This window comes from Daldinia loculata (genome assembly GCF_022478755.1).
Source record: "Daldinia loculata strain CBS 113971 unplaced genomic scaffold F4817scaffold_17, whole genome shotgun sequence".
NCBI classification, from domain to species: domain Eukaryota; kingdom Fungi; phylum Ascomycota; class Sordariomycetes; order Xylariales; family Hypoxylaceae; genus Daldinia; species Daldinia loculata.
This window is the reverse complement of record NW_026054871.1, coordinates 84,452-100,280: the sequence shown is the minus strand read 5'-3', so window position 1 is coordinate 100,280 and position 15,829 is coordinate 84,452. Positions and strand designations below refer to the sequence as shown.

Here is a 15,829-nt window from a genome sequence, read left to right as displayed (position 1 = left end):
AATTAACAGGTATATGCATGTTTATGTAGTATACACTATGCACAACAGAGCCAAGCCCGTCCAGAACACGACTACAAGTTACACCGTCGTAAGCCCTTACGATATGAGACTTCTAGGTGGGACACCGTTATCAAAGAGATTGTGAAGGACGCCGCCTTCGGACTTCTAGTTAAGACTTAAAAAAATACCTAATAGGGCTGTGCCTGCATAAAGATAGGGGCACTAGCAACTCCGGTAAAGTATATATGGGTAAGTTGTCGATGCAATTACAAATCTCCGTAGTCGCTAGTGTCGCAAGGGGATGACGAATCACCAATAAATGGATCTGACGGCTTTAACTATCTGCTGGATGTTTCAAGCCGGAGATGTTCGGACCGCCCCGTTATGCTCAAACGGGTATGTTGTAAGACAATATGAGCCTCGATAAATTAGGTCGCCCTACGCCTATGTATCCCTTAATTCAACAAGTCTAAGAGTAAAATAGAAGACTTTATTGGATCTAGGAATAACTATAAGTGGAATAAGTGGAAACAACCCATTCAACCCTATACACTACACAAAGATCAATGATCTATTTACTCTCACATTCGAAATATTGCTTGCTGTGCCTAAGTTAAGATCGAGTGGTTTATAGATGTACGTACCTAGGCACGTATACCTTCCATTACTTGAAAAACAACCAAATAAGTATAATGCGTTACACTCCAACGCCGAATTTCAACTATACTCCTAAAGAATATTTTCTTTTGAATATAGCCGACCTATTTTTATGGCATTGTGGGTTATAGCTCAACATGGCTCAGTCGGGCACTCCGCACCGTCCAAGCCAACAGTGATAACCTCGAATAAAGAGGACATTTGCGGTTTCCTTGGCATATATGAAGGTTCTCTTTCATGGTTATCATAACAAAAGCTAAGTTCAAGAATAATACCCTGAACAAGAGATATCCTGTTCTAAATTGCCGGCGATTATATAATATGCTTTATAGTAAGTTAGTAGCCTCGTCAGCTTTCACGCCAATCGCATTATATCTATTGTTGATGAAATGCCTTAGTTCTGATAAAGAAGTACCTATCAAAGACTTCTGTCGCCTCCAAGAACTTATTTTATTCACAAATATGAGTGAAACACCGCCTGAAACTTTCGTAGAATTTCTAACATCTAATACATTCAATGACCTTCCAGATGACCCAGATATGTCTTCCCAGCGCGAGATCTTCTGGCATCAGATAGGACCGTCCAACGCAGGATTCTCTAAAGGAGATCTTGAGTTCATGAAGCAAGAAGAATACCTACGAATGAAATGGCCATGTTCGGAAGCTATGCCAGAATCATTTGACCCAGACACATTAGAAACCGCCAGGCAAGCTAGGTTCAAAAGTGTTAATGAGGATAAAAGTACGACTGAGATTAGTGCTGGGGTTTCCTCGAAAAATGACACCGAGTTACACGACTCGAATGCTGAGGGACAATGTAAGGTGGACGAACAGGTGTCAGATGTAATACACCTCGACGAAGCAAACGCTTCTGATGAATCCGTCTTCGTAGATGTAACACTTCCTGAACCACTAGACTCGGGCGATCAACTTGACGACTACAACAGAGAAGTAACCATAAAGGACGTATCAGCAAGAAACATCCTACAGGTGAGTCAAGGTAGCTATGATATGTCTATGGCCGGTGACATATGCGGTTCGGAGTTGATATCGGAGTTGGTATCGGAGCCGGACCCCGTCGAGCGTGAGCCCACTCCGCGCATGGGATCGGGATCTAAACCACCACTTTCTAGAAGTGCATACGCAGCAGTTGCGCAGCCCTGTCCTAAAGACGGATACCTGGACAAGCGACCTTGTATGACTTTAATGGGTTATCCTCGGGCGCCCAAATACTTTCCATTTAAAAGCAGAGTAGGAAGTAAGAAGTGATGCATTTCCTACCTTGACGTGGATAGTGACTAAGGATCCATCCCATGTATGGAAGTATTGAACTTTGCAACAACGGCAACTTAGGTATACCGAGATTTCACATTGACGAATAGAATAATGAGAATGATATCTTTGCAATTAGAACTGTTGTTTCTTTTTAAGTAGAATCCAACAGAATAGACAATAAAGACCATGAATTCTATCATACCTGTATCATTAGCGCTTTAAGAACAACTAGACTCCTCGCCTTCGAAGTGTTGAATCGACCTACCTAATAAGGAAATTATGCTTAGGACAGGGGTACGCGGGAGCGCCATGGACTCGGGAGAGCGCTACGCCGCAAGCTACCAAAACCAACAGTATTAAGATTAGGTCGAATCTTCATCTAATTTAAAAGACATGCCCCCTCTCCTTACTATTTGGCCAAACCGACCGCATCATTACTTAGCTCTCGGTGAAAATTGTGGTGGTAAGGACGCGCAAGTGAAGCAATCATGACGCGTCTATCGTGGATTTCCCTGCTGGGTATCGCTACCTTAGCGAGCTTAAGCGCCGGGCTATCAACAACCCCGAAGAACACCTCGTTCCCGAAACCGACATGGAAACGTCTCTCCACGGGAAGCGACGCGCGTTTCCGCGGCTTAGCACCCGTGTCGGATAAGATCGCGTGGGTATCAGGGACGAGCGGGATTGTTCTGCGCTCTACAGACGGCGGCAACACGTGGGAATCCGTCGGCCCTGAACTATCGGGGATAGATTCCGCACTTGAGTTCCGCGACATCGAAGCGTGGTCTGCAGAAAAGGCCGTCATATTGTCAATTGGCGAGGGCAACAGCTCGCGCATCTACGTCACGGATGATGGCGGCGCGACCTGGACACAGTCGTTCACGAACCAGGAACCGGCTGCGTTTTACGACTGCATCGCGTTTGAGGACGCGAAGCGGGGAATGGCGATGAGCGACCCTGTCGATGGGAAGATCCGATTAATAGAGACGCAGGACGGCGGCGCGACTTGGGATATTCTCAACTCTGACGGTATGGTCCCGGCGCTCGAAGGCGAGTCGGGTTTCGCCGCGAGTGGAACGTGTCTTGCAACAACGGCCGGCCGCTGGTATGTTGCGTCGGGGGGTGTCGACCCTGGCCGCGTATTCAGGAGCAGTGACGGTCACCACTGGGCCGTTTCGGATGCTTCTATAGCCGGCGGCGAGGGTTCCGGTGTCTTCTCGGTACAGTTTCGCGATGCGAAGCGCGGCATCGCTGTTGGCGGAAACTATTCTGCACCTACGGGAGCTATTAACAATGCAGCGTGGTCAGAAGACGGTGGTGTAACTTGGGTCCCGTCTACGTCGTTTCCCGGCGGTTATCGCTCTGGGTCTTCCTGGGTTCCTGGACGTTTCAATATAGCTCTTGCGGTAGGCCCAACAGGATCAGATTATAGTCTCGATGGAGGTAGGAATTGGCATGGGTTTGATAATAGTAGCTTGGATAGTGTGGAGTGTGTAAAGGGGGATGTCTGTTGGGCATCTGGGGAAAAGGGTGCGGTAGCACGCCTCGTATTTGTGTAAACTTCGAACATTGTAATAGTGAAATATAGTATAAGCTCAAGAGCAGTCATTGTTCCCTCAGATCTTTTAAAGAGGTACGAAGTATTTCTATTATCTCAGAGTATTAACTATGATGTTTAAAATGGAAAATTCCCTTCCATCAAACCGGCTTCTCAAACACGTCCGACCTCAACCTACTGCGTAGGTAGGTACCTATCCCCGTTATGATAGAGTAAATCGGTGATACCCGTACGGTTGGATTAGAGCCTAGTATCTTTGACCAGCAGCAAATGTATACGATTCATCATATTAGCATGAGAACTAATATAATTAAAACAGCCGATTTAAAACAGCCGATTTAAAACTCCAAACTGAAAGGTATCTGAGTTGACTGCCAAAGACGCCGAGGAATGAATTGCTCTCCATAAGTCCGCCTCCGTATACACGCTCTAGGTTAAAGAGCATCCCTGAAATTAGAAATACCTATACAGGGAACTTTTCAAGACTTATATGACATATAGGCATCATGTGAGCAGAATATTTGCTTTACATAATTCACTGGCTGGTTCGACCATCTCATGGCGTGCTGATGGTGCATTCCTCGTGTCTCCTTCAGTGGGCTTCGCTCCAATTGAAATTGTGTCCGCATATGGTACCTATAGTAACTTAGTATTAGCAGACGTTTTGAATATTCAAGCATGATATGCTTGCAAGATAAGCCATACACTTCATGTGATCACTAGAAAGTACCCTATTAGCAAACTTTGCTTTGACTCTTAATTTCGCCTTGATAGGTAGATATACTCACCAGCCGCCATCCTTGAAGATTTCAACAGTGCATTTTGGGCAATGTTTTATAACACGGGCTGTTGCGGCCTCTTCTGCTCTTAACCTATCTTTATGCTGTTGAATTTCTTGTCTTCGTTTCTGCTTGTCTTTCCTTTCAGCGAAAAGGCGTTCTAGTGGGCGGCTTGTCCGATTCACGGATTCGGGTGTTTTATCTTGTTCTCCCTGTGTATTTGTCTGTGTCTGGACTTTGCGGCTGAAGCTCTGGGGGTCGGCAAGGAAGGCATCGTATTGCTCACAGGTTAAATCGCGGTGCCAGACGGTCCCATGGCGAAAGCAGAAATATCGCTTATCTCTGAGGCAGAAAACCATAGGCGATATTTCTCCCGGGTGATGTATTTGCCCCTTTCCACAACCAAGGGGACACCAAACAAAATTGTCCATATTAGAAAAAAGCTTTTCCATTGCTCGTCTCCTATACCTTTGGTAGTATGTTAGAGTTTATAATTGTTTGAAATTAGGTAGTTATTCACGAAAACCACCTGTGTTTTGGCTTGAAGATTTCGACTCACTGAGCAAATAAATCCCCATCTCCAAGGGATTTAACTATCGCGTGTGTTAACTGCCCTTTACATTCAGGACATAGAGGCCTATCTACAGCGACATCCCGAAGTTGAGAGTTAATACATAGTGTGAGGCATTTGAAGCAGTAATTATGATGGGCACAATTCTCTGTTAATGGACCTTCTGGAAAGTCAGCAATCGACTTGTTTTCAAAGCACACAGGGCACAGCATTGCCTAGATTTGGTAATCACAAGATTACGGGCTAATAAATTTGTAGTTAGTCGATAATGAAAGATACGATGCGTGGACTGAATAGGTACCTATTTAATATTATGCATTGACTTAAAAGTTTAGTTATATAGTATTTGTCTTAAAACCTAGATGTTAGGTGACGCTTCGATGTCTTTGACCTTCTAGCAAGAAATTAGGATTTCCAAGACTCGTATACTCGAAGCTAGTTTAATAACATACTTTATTTTAGACATTGAGGAACCCTCGGTGGACCGAGAACCGTGACTCGACAGAATAATCTTACGTTGCTTCTACAGATATCTATTGATCGAAAACTCTTTTTTATCCTAGAGATTTGTAGCACTTTCTGGCAAAACATCTACATTATATACCTTAGGTATGTATATATAAGGTATCTATACCTTAAAAATGCAAGTGCAAATAAATAAACCTCGATGTTTTTCTAGGCACCTACCTACCTATATATAGTAGGAAAAGACACGTTCTAAAATATTAAACTAGTGAATACTACTCAATGCTGATCAGTTGACTCAGAATACGTGGAAGCCACGTCAAAGAAAGGTGTGAGTAGGCCTATGTGTAAGTAACACTGGTGAGTTGGATACCTTACCTACATAGGTACCCAAGGTCAGGAGGTAGGTACTTAATCAGGTACGTAACATAATCTTCTCACGTCTTATCCTGACGCTATGATCTGAACTTTTACCTAGATATTTCAGGAGTACCTTTAGGAGTAACTTGCTGAGGTCATTGCGCTCTGAGGTTACCTATATATAGGTCGCTTCAAAAACCACTCCAACCGACCTTACCGCCCAAGGTCTACTCTTCAACGCACTTCAAACTCGCGGTGCATATTATTCGTATTATTTTCTAACTATCAGAGCACGATGGCTTCGAAGCGCCTCTCCACTAGACAGATGCCTACTCGCCAATTACATCTCGGCTCTTCTATTGCAGGAGTTCTCAAGATCGTGGATTTACCCTGGGCTCGTGATAGCGAGAACACACGCTACAAATCCCCTTTCGATATACTTCCGGATGAATTACTCCTCGCTATTGTAGAGTTTGCGACTAGCCGTAATAGAGACGTCTATAGCGACTGTTGCTCCGATCGTCCAGATTACCGAACTACCGTGGCGTTAACGAAGGTTTGCCGTCGTTTAAACCGTTTAGCGACGCCACTCCTTTACAGTTACATGTATCATAACTTGTCTTCTACCGACGACTACGAGTCTTTACGTCGTATCTGGTTACCTCATCGACAAGACTGCAGACACCTAAATATCGATATCAAGGATCCGAGCATTCTGACCAAGGCGGACTGGCTTGCTGTAAATGACTTCTTCACGGGCTACAGCCAAGTAAGATGCCTGATAATCGCCGGAGGATTTGAGACGTCCATTAGTGAGACATGGCAGCTGATTTCTGACATTTTGACGCATATGCCAGCTTTAAAGCATCTCACAATCAAAAAAGATTATTGGAGCCCTCCGTTCCCTAGCTCTCTGTTATCGTCTCTGATGGAACACGTTACCGTCTCGAGACTTCAGGCCTTGACACTTTGGAGAACAGGAAATGCTGGACCAATAAAGAGCATTGAAAAACGTGATAGGATGGCTGCTTTGAGAGATCTTAAGATGCATGGTTTCAAGCAGGATGGCGGAGTCATGGAACGTTTGATCCGATGGCCTAAACAGCTTCGGTCTTTCTCTCTTTGGCACAGCTTCGATGACGACGAGCGCGACTATATGGATCTAACCATGCTCGGCTCGTGGCTTTCAGCTCACGCAGAGACACTCGAGAAAATAGATATCGGTCCTTTATCGCCCTCGGGTAAGGGTAATATCTTTGACTTGTCCCAATATCGGGCATTGAAGAGGCTTGGGCTTTCCAGATATTTATTCTCGGATGATCTAGAATCTTCCGAAAGCGACGCGAATCTGATACTCTCACCGGGGCTTGAAGAATTCTATTGGCATTTCAGTATTTCCAATGGCTTTTTTAGGGAACCCCAGAGTGTATTCGGAGAAAGAGAAGAGAAATGGCTACAAAAGCTTGTGGATATAGCAGTGTCAAAGTCATCACCACTCAAAACGATCTGCGTTCTCTTTAAGCCCAACCAGGGTTATAGCACGGATACGTGGTCTTGGGATCATTTAGTCAGATTGAAAGAATATTGCCGTCAGGTCGGCATTACTCTCCATTATAGCAGACCACCATTTGACAGGGATGAGTGGATGAAGGCATTCTCCGCGAAACCCCGCGCAAACGACGGAAGACATTAGGGAATACTTCACGCGGCTCAACCTCGACCATCCATAATACTCTGTGGCGCTATAATTCTGGCCTCTTTCAGGCAGTGTCAATTACCTACACATGCTGATGCCTGACATAGCAATGGGAGATGGATAATTCTTCAGTTTACGGCGAATCTAGCCACTAACAGATAGATAGCATTGAGGTAGATTTATAGTCGAAGTTATCAAGGGAGTGGAATTATATTTCATACTACTCTGACGCCGTTTCTAACATGGTAACATCGGCTGCTTGGCAACTCCGTGCTACGACGTATATGATATATGAGATCCTGGTGTAATCATCCGCATGAGGAAAGTCGGCATGAAATGCAGCCAAGAACTGTAGGTAGTCATGTGAGAGTTAATATATCACGCATTTCAAATGCTGTCTATAGATAAGGTATTCTCTACAGCGTGCGGCTCTATATAACGTAATGCTATGTCTTACTCTAGGCTCCTGAGCCGGTGAATATTGTTCTCCAAGGACATTGGCTAGGTCACAATGATGTCCTTTAAGCTTCTAGCACTCAATACCGTAGCATCATTCGTTTTAGGATCTCCCGTGCCTTTCCCTAAGGGCTTCCACATTTCCGTGAGGGAGGACAGACCGTTCAATGCGAGTCTCCCTAATGTAACCATTTTCGCGACTGGAGGCACAATCGCAGGAAGCGCGAGCTCAAGTGATCAGACTGCTGGGTATAAGCCCGGGGTGCTTGGCGTTGATGGTCTAATCGATGCCGTGCCGCAGCTGTGGAACGTATCCAATGTCCGTGGGGTTCAAGTAACCAATGTCGCATCGTCGAGTATCACGCCCGAGATTCTTCTCAATATAACACGACAGATACAACAAGAGCTTGACAGCCCAAACTGCCAGGGTGTCGTAGTGACACACGGCACCGACACGCTCGAGGAATCCGCCTTCTTCCTCGACCTAACGTTGCGTTCCGAGAAACCCGTCGTCATCGTCGGCGCCATGCGCCCCGCAACAGCCATCAGCGCTGACGGGCCAATTAACCTTCTCGAAGCCGTAACACTAGCCGCACATCCAGACGCCCGAGGCCGGGGCGCCATGATTGTGCTGAACGACCGCATCGCAAGTGCGTTCTTTACAACCAAGAGCAACGCAAATTCCCTAGACACATTCAGAGCCGCTGAGCAGGGATTCCTGGGCTTCTTTTACAATATCAAGCCCAAGTTCTACTTCACGCCCGCACTGCCGCACGGGAAGCCGTATTTCGACGTTGGGAATGCGACGAGCCTTCCGCAGGTTGATATCCTGTTCGGCCATCAGGGACTTAACCCTGCTCTGGCGTCTGCGGCTGTTGCGAGTGGTGCTAGGGGTCTTGTGCTCGCTGGTATGGGAGCGGGGGCATGGACTTCAGGGGGGTTAGATGTTATTGATGGTGCCGTAGAGAAGAGTGGCACAATTGTGGTTGACTCGCGACGATCGATGGATGGTTACGTCCCACCGTATGGCCGTGGTGGATATGGGGGTGGTCTTTTGAATCCCCAGAAGGCGCGCATCATGCTGCAATTAGCATTGAATGCCGGATATACGAGTGCTCAGATGCAGAGTCTGTTTGAGTTTGATAGATAGACTATGACGCGATATCAGTTTCAAACGACGTCGCAGTATATTTTGCAGCGATTAGGAATTAGTTGTGCTGTCCATAATTTAGGTCTTATTAAGATCTAGGCGCTGAAGCCTATGTTCATCTATCATTATATTAAAAGACAGATACGAACCCCACCAGTATTGCGACAAGTAGTGGTAGTGGTAAACCGAAGAACGCTGAAGCGCGCATGGCTGTCATACTCGCCCCCTGGGATTTATCGTCGTTGGCTGTGCCGGGAGAAATATTGTTTGCTGAATTCGGGTCTATTGTGAATGTCCGTTTCGCCGCAGGTGCTAGGGCGTTATTAGCAAAATCCGAAGACCTCCAATCCGACCAATCGTGTGTCAATAAGCCCCTAATGAATTTCATTGTTAGATTGATGCCAAGAGCAATGCTAAGCTACATCATATGTATTGCGGCAAGGAAGAGAGATGTTGCGAAACTCACCAGCTTTCATCATGATCCTGAGTTCCTTCGCGGATGTAGTAACTTCCCCCTATTTCCCAGATCATCCAGCCGGCATTCGCTGAAGGTATATAATCCAGGAGGCATGAGATATATGGGTCTTGCGCCGCTGTACCGTTCTGTATGAGACCGAACTCCGTCAAGACAACTGGGAACTGATTCTTAGCTTCGTCTGTCAAGGCTTTGAATCCAGCGTTGAATAATTTGACTTGAACCGTAGTACAGTTGCTGGGCCCGGGTCCGAAAATATTGTCGTATGCATGTAGCTCGAGAACCAGCTTATTCGCGAGGCCTGAGAAATCGTCTTTATTAAACGTAGCCGATCCGGGCGTGAGTGCTGTTCCGTTAACTACGGGGCTCAAATCCAGATCCGAATCTAGACCCGAGAGGAATATCAGGACGTCTTCATTGGCTTTATGAATAGCGCTTGAGCCCTGTTTGACGTAAGTATACCAGCGTTCCCAGCTGTAGGAACTGCTAGCAAGTGTGAGGTTATTTAGGGGTATGCGAAGCTCATTTCGCAGAGACATCGACGTAAGGCTTGGCCATGTTTTCCCCTAGTCGATATTAGTAATACGATTCATCGTTTGACCAAGATGCGGCTGTACAGACGTGAGTTGCCATGAAAGATAGGCCTCGGGTCCAGTTTTCAATGTTAAAGAATTCGTCGCCCCACCAGGAGTTCCCATCGAGGGGGCTGCAGCACCAGCCAGCTTTTGAGATATGGTTATCTAAATGGACATAGATCTCTTGCTTCGCACACTCAGCTGCAATAGCGTCATACACCTTTGGACACTTCATTAGCTTCGAGAATCGAATATGGGACTTAATAAATGCTAGCTAACCTGTAACCGCGTCGTCTTTGTATTGAAAGACGGGTTGTTAGCAATGATTTTATCATACACTGCCTTTCCACCATCTTGTCCCAAAGCGTCGGTGAGGGCTTTCTGAATTGTTACATCAGTCTCCCCATTATCATAGTATTGGTCTATCATCTCAGTGGCGTATGTGAGCCGAATGGTGTTCATGCCTAGACTCTTGACCCGGGAGATGATTGATTCAATAGACTGATACTGTAGACCTTCCGGGATCATGGTGTCGAGCGACCCCGGCCAGTTAACGCCGACATAGGTGACGGTTGAGCCGGCGGCATCATGAATCCACCGGCCCGAAGTGACGAAAGGTCCGTTCGGCCAAGTCGCACGCGGCGTATTTGATGAAGCGAAGACTCCAACGATAGCTAGATAGGCGGGTATCCAGTACCGCCATATACGATTTGCCATTTTAAACGAATGTTGGTGGAGTTGAAGTTGAAAGGTTCAAAACCGTAGCTATTATGTTTCCACGCCAGACTTTTGATTTATCATAACCAATACGAGCATTTCAGCGGGCGCATAATCGTTTCATCAGCACGGTTTCGTATTTATAGCCAAGAAAGGTGACATGTTAAGCCGATCGCCCAACGAAACTATTTTCATTGGATGGTAGTTCCCGATCTGTAGTGGGGATAGGCGTATTGAACAGTCAAAGATCTGCTAACTTTAGATGCTCGGATGGCATGGGATCCATATCTTTTCTTTATCATCTTCGTTAGGTACGGATGTATCATCGAGTTTAAATATTTGTTGAGCTGGCCTTATACTAATTGAAAATTTTGATTGAAATTTGAGGGTGCGAAGTTTGCAACGATAAAATGGAAAATGTACAAGTCGCTAGGATTTGTATTTCTTACTCGTGTTAGCGTTAGTTTACACGTGCGCATACTTAGCGTTTGAATCAGCTTACCTAATATAGAAGATTTATAGGCAAGGGACCTGTCACGTTTTCGGAGCCAAACTCATTTCTTAACATTCTTTTCCTCACTCTTGTAGAGATATTCGTCCCATTTCTCGCGAGTTCATACGCGTCGCGTAAACTCTCCTCATTATGAAACAAGAATTTTTAGTTTATTAGCGAGTCTTACTACCGATGAAAAGAGCCAGTATCGACGATTGTGGTCCGTTTCGTCGAATACCTTAGGTTAGGTACTTAGGTGGGCATGAACGTCGGTGAGGCTTCAAATGAGCGTCTTCCATGACATGTTTGAATATCGTACCGACGTAAAAATTTGCCAACATCATCCATATTCTCCGTTCGCCATTCGCAGTTAATACTGCTCATTATTGGTATAGCCGTGCGCCGTACACAAGAAACCGATTAGATCTCCTACAAAGTCTGATGGCTAACGCCAGGCCGAGCTTATAAGGAAACGGGGTTTCTACTCGTCTTGAACTAACCCCATCAGCTTAGGGAGTACATGATCCGCACGTTTCAAGCAAGCAAGCGAGTTTATAAGCCAGTCGAAGTTTAAATTGTAATTCAAGGTGGCCATCCCATATCGAAATTAAGCAGGTCCGGAACCTCGGTTGGTGTGGGGAACGTGGTATAGTCGAATTGCGATATGGTTGAGGGATCTGTCATCTCTAGCAAATATTTTTGGCTAGAGTTGGTTGAGATGTCTACTAACAGTTCTGCAGATTCGCCTACGACGGATTGTGAGTTATGTTCTGCTATAACTCCGCCTAGAGTTGTATCCACCCGATCTTCTAGACTTGTCGCCTGGCTAAAGATATTGACTGCGTGTGGGTTTTTACCTCCACATACCTCCTCTCCTTTTCTGAGATCACGGCACTCGTTTCCCAATGGATTACCGATCTTGCTCCTTTTATCTGCTGCTTGCTGGCGACTGCTTTGCATCGCAATACCTGAGTCCAGCGTTGGCGATGAACGAAGACTATGAGAAGCGCTAGCTAGCTCGAGGGCTTTCGCATTATCGCTCATCCACTGATCGATGATAAGTTGCAACCCCTCTCCTAGCACCTCCTCCTTAAAAGTATCTAGGTCCCTTTCTTCGCGCGGAAGATTCCAGGTCACTACCCCCCTCGCTTCTAGAAACTCGGCCAAAAGAGCCGGTCCTCGGGCTGTCATGAAATCCTGGAAAACGCATAAGTCGTCAGAGAGCTCTCGGTCACGGTAAGGTGTCCTTGGACGCGGATGTGGGGAGAAGATAATGTCAAAGACTGCAAACCACTGCTGCTCCTCCGGCATCTTAGACGACACTCTCTGGCTGAGTTCCCTTTTTTGCTTCTCCGAGATACCTTCCATTATGGTGGAAGGTCGGGGCGTACAACTCCTCAGCCCGATATGCAAATCCCTCTCGTCTTCGTCCTTGAATGTATCGTTACAAATTGGGCAGTGTATTGGTTTGCGATGACATCGTGTTACGTGCTGTTTAACATCACGAACCCTGGCCAGGAAGTATCTATAACAGTCCCTATAGCGGACCGGGTCCTTCTTGGCATAAGGGCAAGCTAGCCATAGTCGGCGATCCTGTGCTCGTCGCATGGTAAAACTCCTCGGGCTTTGCTTTTCCCCGGTAATGGTTGAGGCACAGTCCGATAAGCGATTACGTTTACGCGGCCGGTCATCCTCACGCTCATGTTCAACTAATTCAAATGAAGTTTCGGTGCTGTCGATTACTAAGGCGCTTTCATCCTGCTGGCCCCCCCAGGGGTCTTTATAAGCTGTCATGACCACTTGTAAGAACGAGTCCTTCCACCGAAATAACGGATGTTCCTCTTCAATTGGCGGCGTGTCTGCGGAACAGGTTGAATTTGGTGTTTCAGAGTCGTCTGCTTCCCATAAGAATGTAATGTCGTATCCAGAACGTCCCATCGTCTTGTGACAACGAGAAAATTTTGATGAAGCACTTCTCACCAAGATGAGGCCATGCTTCGCGAGCCATCAAAACATTCCATGCAATGGGATCCGCACAAGACTGACCTAGTTCAGTAGGTAGTAGATTCATCCTACATAATCTAGAGCGGACAATGTCAGATTTTGTGGCGACGAAATTTCGGGGAAACACCGATTCAACCAAGTCTACCTCCTAACGTATGCTAAGACGCGGCTAGACATTTTGTTCATGCGGCTCGGCATGTATATATGCGTGCAGAGCACTGTAGTGCTCTTATGCAAGTTTGTTCTGGTGACTCGGATCTTGGCTCTTTACTCTTCGTTATTGGATGGCATCTCATTCGCTCCGCATTAGCATGGTTGCCTTATAACGAGACCGGCCGCATTACATGTCCGTAATTTTGAGCCGCGCTCCATCTTTCCGACGGAGGCGCGGTTTAGCCCTATATTCCCCGCATCTCTTCCTCTCCATCATGCCCGTCCCGTCCTAAGACCCAAGTGACGGGGCACGTCAAGTTGCGGCCACGCCAGACTACCCCGGACGCACCGTCTACTATAGGTTAGGTAATGAGGAACAAAATAAGAATTCAGGCCAATCGTGAAAGTACCTTTCACACCTCACGGCGTTATTTTATCTTACTATCATTATTAGAGCGAGCTAACAGTAAATAAGTACCTAGGTTAAGCAAATACACTCAATTGACTAGAGCCTTTGAATTTACAATCTTCTTGCCAGTTCGCAACCTGGTGTCTTAATGCAGAGTAACATGGGCGGAGAATATTCTCTAATTGTTAGAACATCGAATTTGCCACACGAGGCAGACGAGGGTAGCTTCATACTTGACGTTCAACGAGGCTCGCATGAATACGGTAGTCAACATTAATAGGTTTTCCTTCATTTTAGTAATATTTTATTAATTAGGTGCCTACATAAAGCAACCTTTTTACTGCCACTTCTAACTGCTATTTCATCCTATTAGATGAATCTGCTCATAATTTCCTGCATCCGCAGCCTACTGAATAAGTTGCATATAATTGGCCATTTTTACGATGTCTTCTTTCCCCCTGCAGTTGGTTGCAGGTTCAGGTCTGATGATTTTATGTACACTGCCTACCAAGGCTGAGTCTTGCCAAATCAAAAGTTGTTGCTCACTCCCTCGGCCTAGATTTTCAAGAATATCTTATAGACTATTATATGACCCATCAACAACTTCACTACGTCAGATATTAGATCCCATTCGGTAAATCCTTAAGTGTCTATCAGCATGCAGTCTTCCAGCCCGCACATAACTTACGCTACAGGGGATTCACACATTCCAGCCTATATGGACAACCTCAAAAGCCTCTCTTCCGTAATGGCGAGATCAAATGAGTCGCCTGGGATGACCGCTGGGCCAAGCACCCGTTCCCCTCTTGCACAAGACCGAGAACCGCTCCTTGGGTACCCCGATGAGCCCCATTCGCCCTACTCGGATGAAAACCCCGCAGCTGAGCCTCTTCGTAAGAGAGCCTGCGCAGTCGGCTTAGCTATTATTATGTTTTGTCGGCTTTTCAACACCATATTTGCCGCTTGCACGATAGACAAGGCGATTAAGGTGACGGGTGACGGGTGGAATTACTGGATTAACAGATTCCTCTTCGGCATCTGTTTGGTTATCCCAGTCTGGAATATCTTCGCTCTTACCACGAGTATTGTCAGCTGTCCGCTTTTCTCGGTCTTTGGTCGCAAAAGGGGGGAGTCCGTGAGTAGCTTCAGAGATAGGCTACGCATCCGGTTCGCTTGTAATGATGCAGTTTTGGGCCTGCTTACTCTGGGTCTGCTCGCTATCGCGTGTCACGCTATAAGTTCTCATTGGGGAGAGCGGTTCGTAGGGCTTAGGCCGCCAATCATGGCGATGGTGTCGGTGCTCGTGTAAGTTCATTCCTTTATATCATCTAGGTACTATACAATTCCAACTGCATAGTTCTAACATAATAAACCAGCGGTGCGGAGTTCTTTACAGCAATGATCCAGCTACAGCAATGAGCCAACCTTTCATATTCTCAGAGAGGATGCTATATAGTATCTGGTACACCTCGCAGGAGTGGTAAGATACATTGTAATAGGATATGTCCTTTAGGGATTGCCTTGTATAGAAATTTAATGAACGACGCGGGTGGTAATTATTATATGGAGAGACCCTTCCAGCTCATACCGAAGTTCTGGAAGGCCATTGGAGAGTAGCATTAACCAAGCTAACCTGGGAGCACTATCCGATGATAAATTCGTGTGGCAAGGGAACAACTATAATAGTCCGAGTCACGTTCTCTCGGATAGCAACTAAGGTAGTCAAACTCGGAGTCAGACGCCGAAGGTTACTTAATACATACTACGTGCGTTAAGACAAAGCAATCGAGTTGCAGTATTTAAAACTCGTGGTTAAATGATTGGCTGATGCAAGACTGAGGTCCTAGCGAAGTATCAGAGCAGAGCAGCTAAGACACTAGCTCGACCGAGGGCATTATGTACCTAGGTACGTAACATACATATGTACCTTAGGAACATATGTGCTGCTTCAACGGAAAGTTACCTAGGTATTATGTGTATAGGTTTCCAATTACAGAGAGATATCAACCCGGACCTTGACTTAAATGTTTAAGTAT

At 46.0% G+C, this 15,829-nt stretch overlaps 8 protein-coding genes across 8 annotated transcripts; 5 read left to right on the top strand and 3 right to left on the bottom strand.

Annotated features, from left to right (window-relative positions):
* Nucleotides 1-1,119: 1,119 nt before the first annotated feature.
* F4817DRAFT_364330 (uncharacterized protein) lies at nucleotides 1,120-1,969 on the top strand (the record flags this gene model as incomplete). The annotated part of the gene is made up of 1 exon (XM_049306739.1): nucleotides 1,120-1,969. The coding sequence occupies one exon, from the start codon at nucleotides 1,120-1,122 to the stop codon at nucleotides 1,924-1,926; it is 807 nt and encodes a 268-aa protein (XP_049160156.1). The 3' UTR covers nucleotides 1,927-1,969.
* A 308-nt stretch (nucleotides 1,970-2,277) lies between these two features.
* F4817DRAFT_333926 (oxidoreductase) lies at nucleotides 2,278-3,553 on the top strand. The gene has a single exon (XM_049302816.1). The coding sequence runs from the start codon at nucleotides 2,421-2,423 to the stop codon at nucleotides 3,489-3,491; it is 1,071 nt and encodes a 356-aa protein (XP_049160155.1). The 5' UTR covers nucleotides 2,278-2,420; the 3' UTR covers nucleotides 3,492-3,553.
* Nucleotides 3,554-4,274: 721 nt separating this feature from the next.
* F4817DRAFT_357939 (uncharacterized protein) lies at nucleotides 4,275-5,052 on the bottom strand (the record flags this gene model as incomplete). Its single annotated transcript, XM_049305968.1, has 3 exons — nucleotides 4,275-4,397; nucleotides 4,506-4,737; nucleotides 4,829-5,052. The coding sequence occupies 3 exons, from the start codon at nucleotides 5,050-5,052 to the stop codon at nucleotides 4,275-4,277; spliced, it is 579 nt and encodes a 192-aa protein (XP_049160154.1).
* Nucleotides 5,053-5,707: 655 nt separating this feature from the next.
* On the top strand, nucleotides 5,708-7,500 carry F4817DRAFT_364328 (uncharacterized protein). Its single transcript, XM_049306738.1, has one exon. The coding sequence runs from the start codon at nucleotides 5,961-5,963 to the stop codon at nucleotides 7,356-7,358; it is 1,398 nt and encodes a 465-aa protein (XP_049160153.1). The 5' UTR covers nucleotides 5,708-5,960; the 3' UTR covers nucleotides 7,359-7,500.
* A 212-nt stretch (nucleotides 7,501-7,712) lies between these two features.
* Nucleotides 7,713-9,198, top strand: F4817DRAFT_65086 (L-asparaginase). The gene has a single exon (XM_049307721.1). It carries the CDS (start codon nucleotides 7,873-7,875, stop codon nucleotides 8,965-8,967), a length of 1,095 nt encoding a protein of 364 aa, XP_049160152.1. The 5' UTR covers nucleotides 7,713-7,872; the 3' UTR covers nucleotides 8,968-9,198.
* Nucleotides 9,098-10,734, bottom strand: F4817DRAFT_314703 (glycoside hydrolase family 5 protein; the record flags this gene model as incomplete). Its single annotated transcript, XM_049300444.1, has 4 exons — nucleotides 9,098-9,341; nucleotides 9,434-10,008; nucleotides 10,064-10,237; nucleotides 10,297-10,734. The coding sequence occupies 4 exons, from the start codon at nucleotides 10,732-10,734 to the stop codon at nucleotides 9,098-9,100; spliced, it is 1,431 nt and encodes a 476-aa protein (XP_049160151.1).
* A 1,075-nt stretch (nucleotides 10,735-11,809) lies between these two features.
* On the bottom strand, nucleotides 11,810-13,021 carry F4817DRAFT_357936 (uncharacterized protein; the record flags this gene model as incomplete). Its single annotated transcript, XM_049305967.1, has 1 exon — nucleotides 11,810-13,021. One exon carries the CDS (start codon nucleotides 13,019-13,021, stop codon nucleotides 11,810-11,812), a length of 1,212 nt encoding a protein of 403 aa, XP_049160150.1.
* A 1,100-nt stretch (nucleotides 13,022-14,121) lies between these two features.
* F4817DRAFT_333921 (uncharacterized protein) lies at nucleotides 14,122-15,807 on the top strand. Its single transcript, XM_049302815.1, has 2 exons — nucleotides 14,122-15,098; nucleotides 15,170-15,807. The coding sequence occupies exons 1-2, from the start codon at nucleotides 14,452-14,454 to the stop codon at nucleotides 15,210-15,212; spliced, it is 690 nt and encodes a 229-aa protein (XP_049160149.1). The 5' UTR covers nucleotides 14,122-14,451; the 3' UTR covers nucleotides 15,213-15,807.
* The last annotated feature ends 22 nt before the right edge of the window (nucleotides 15,808-15,829 follow it).

Excerpts from the sequence above, each read along its gene's own strand:
- F4817DRAFT_333926 (XM_049302816.1), top strand. The coding sequence starts at position 2,421 with ATGACGCGTCTATCGTGGATTTCCCTGCTGGGTATCGCTACCTTAGCG.
- F4817DRAFT_364328 (XM_049306738.1), top strand. The coding sequence starts at position 5,961 with ATGGCTTCGAAGCGCCTCTCCACTAGACAGATGCCTACTCGCCAATTA.
- F4817DRAFT_65086 (XM_049307721.1), top strand. The coding sequence starts at position 7,873 with ATGATGTCCTTTAAGCTTCTAGCACTCAATACCGTAGCATCATTCGTT.
- F4817DRAFT_333921 (XM_049302815.1), top strand. The coding sequence starts at position 14,452 with ATGCAGTCTTCCAGCCCGCACATAACTTACGCTACAGGGGATTCACAC. Across the intron at positions 15,099-15,169 it reads GCGATGGTGTCGGTGCTCGT|CGGTGCGGAGTTCTTTACAG; the intron begins GTAAGTTCATTC and ends ATAATAAACCAG.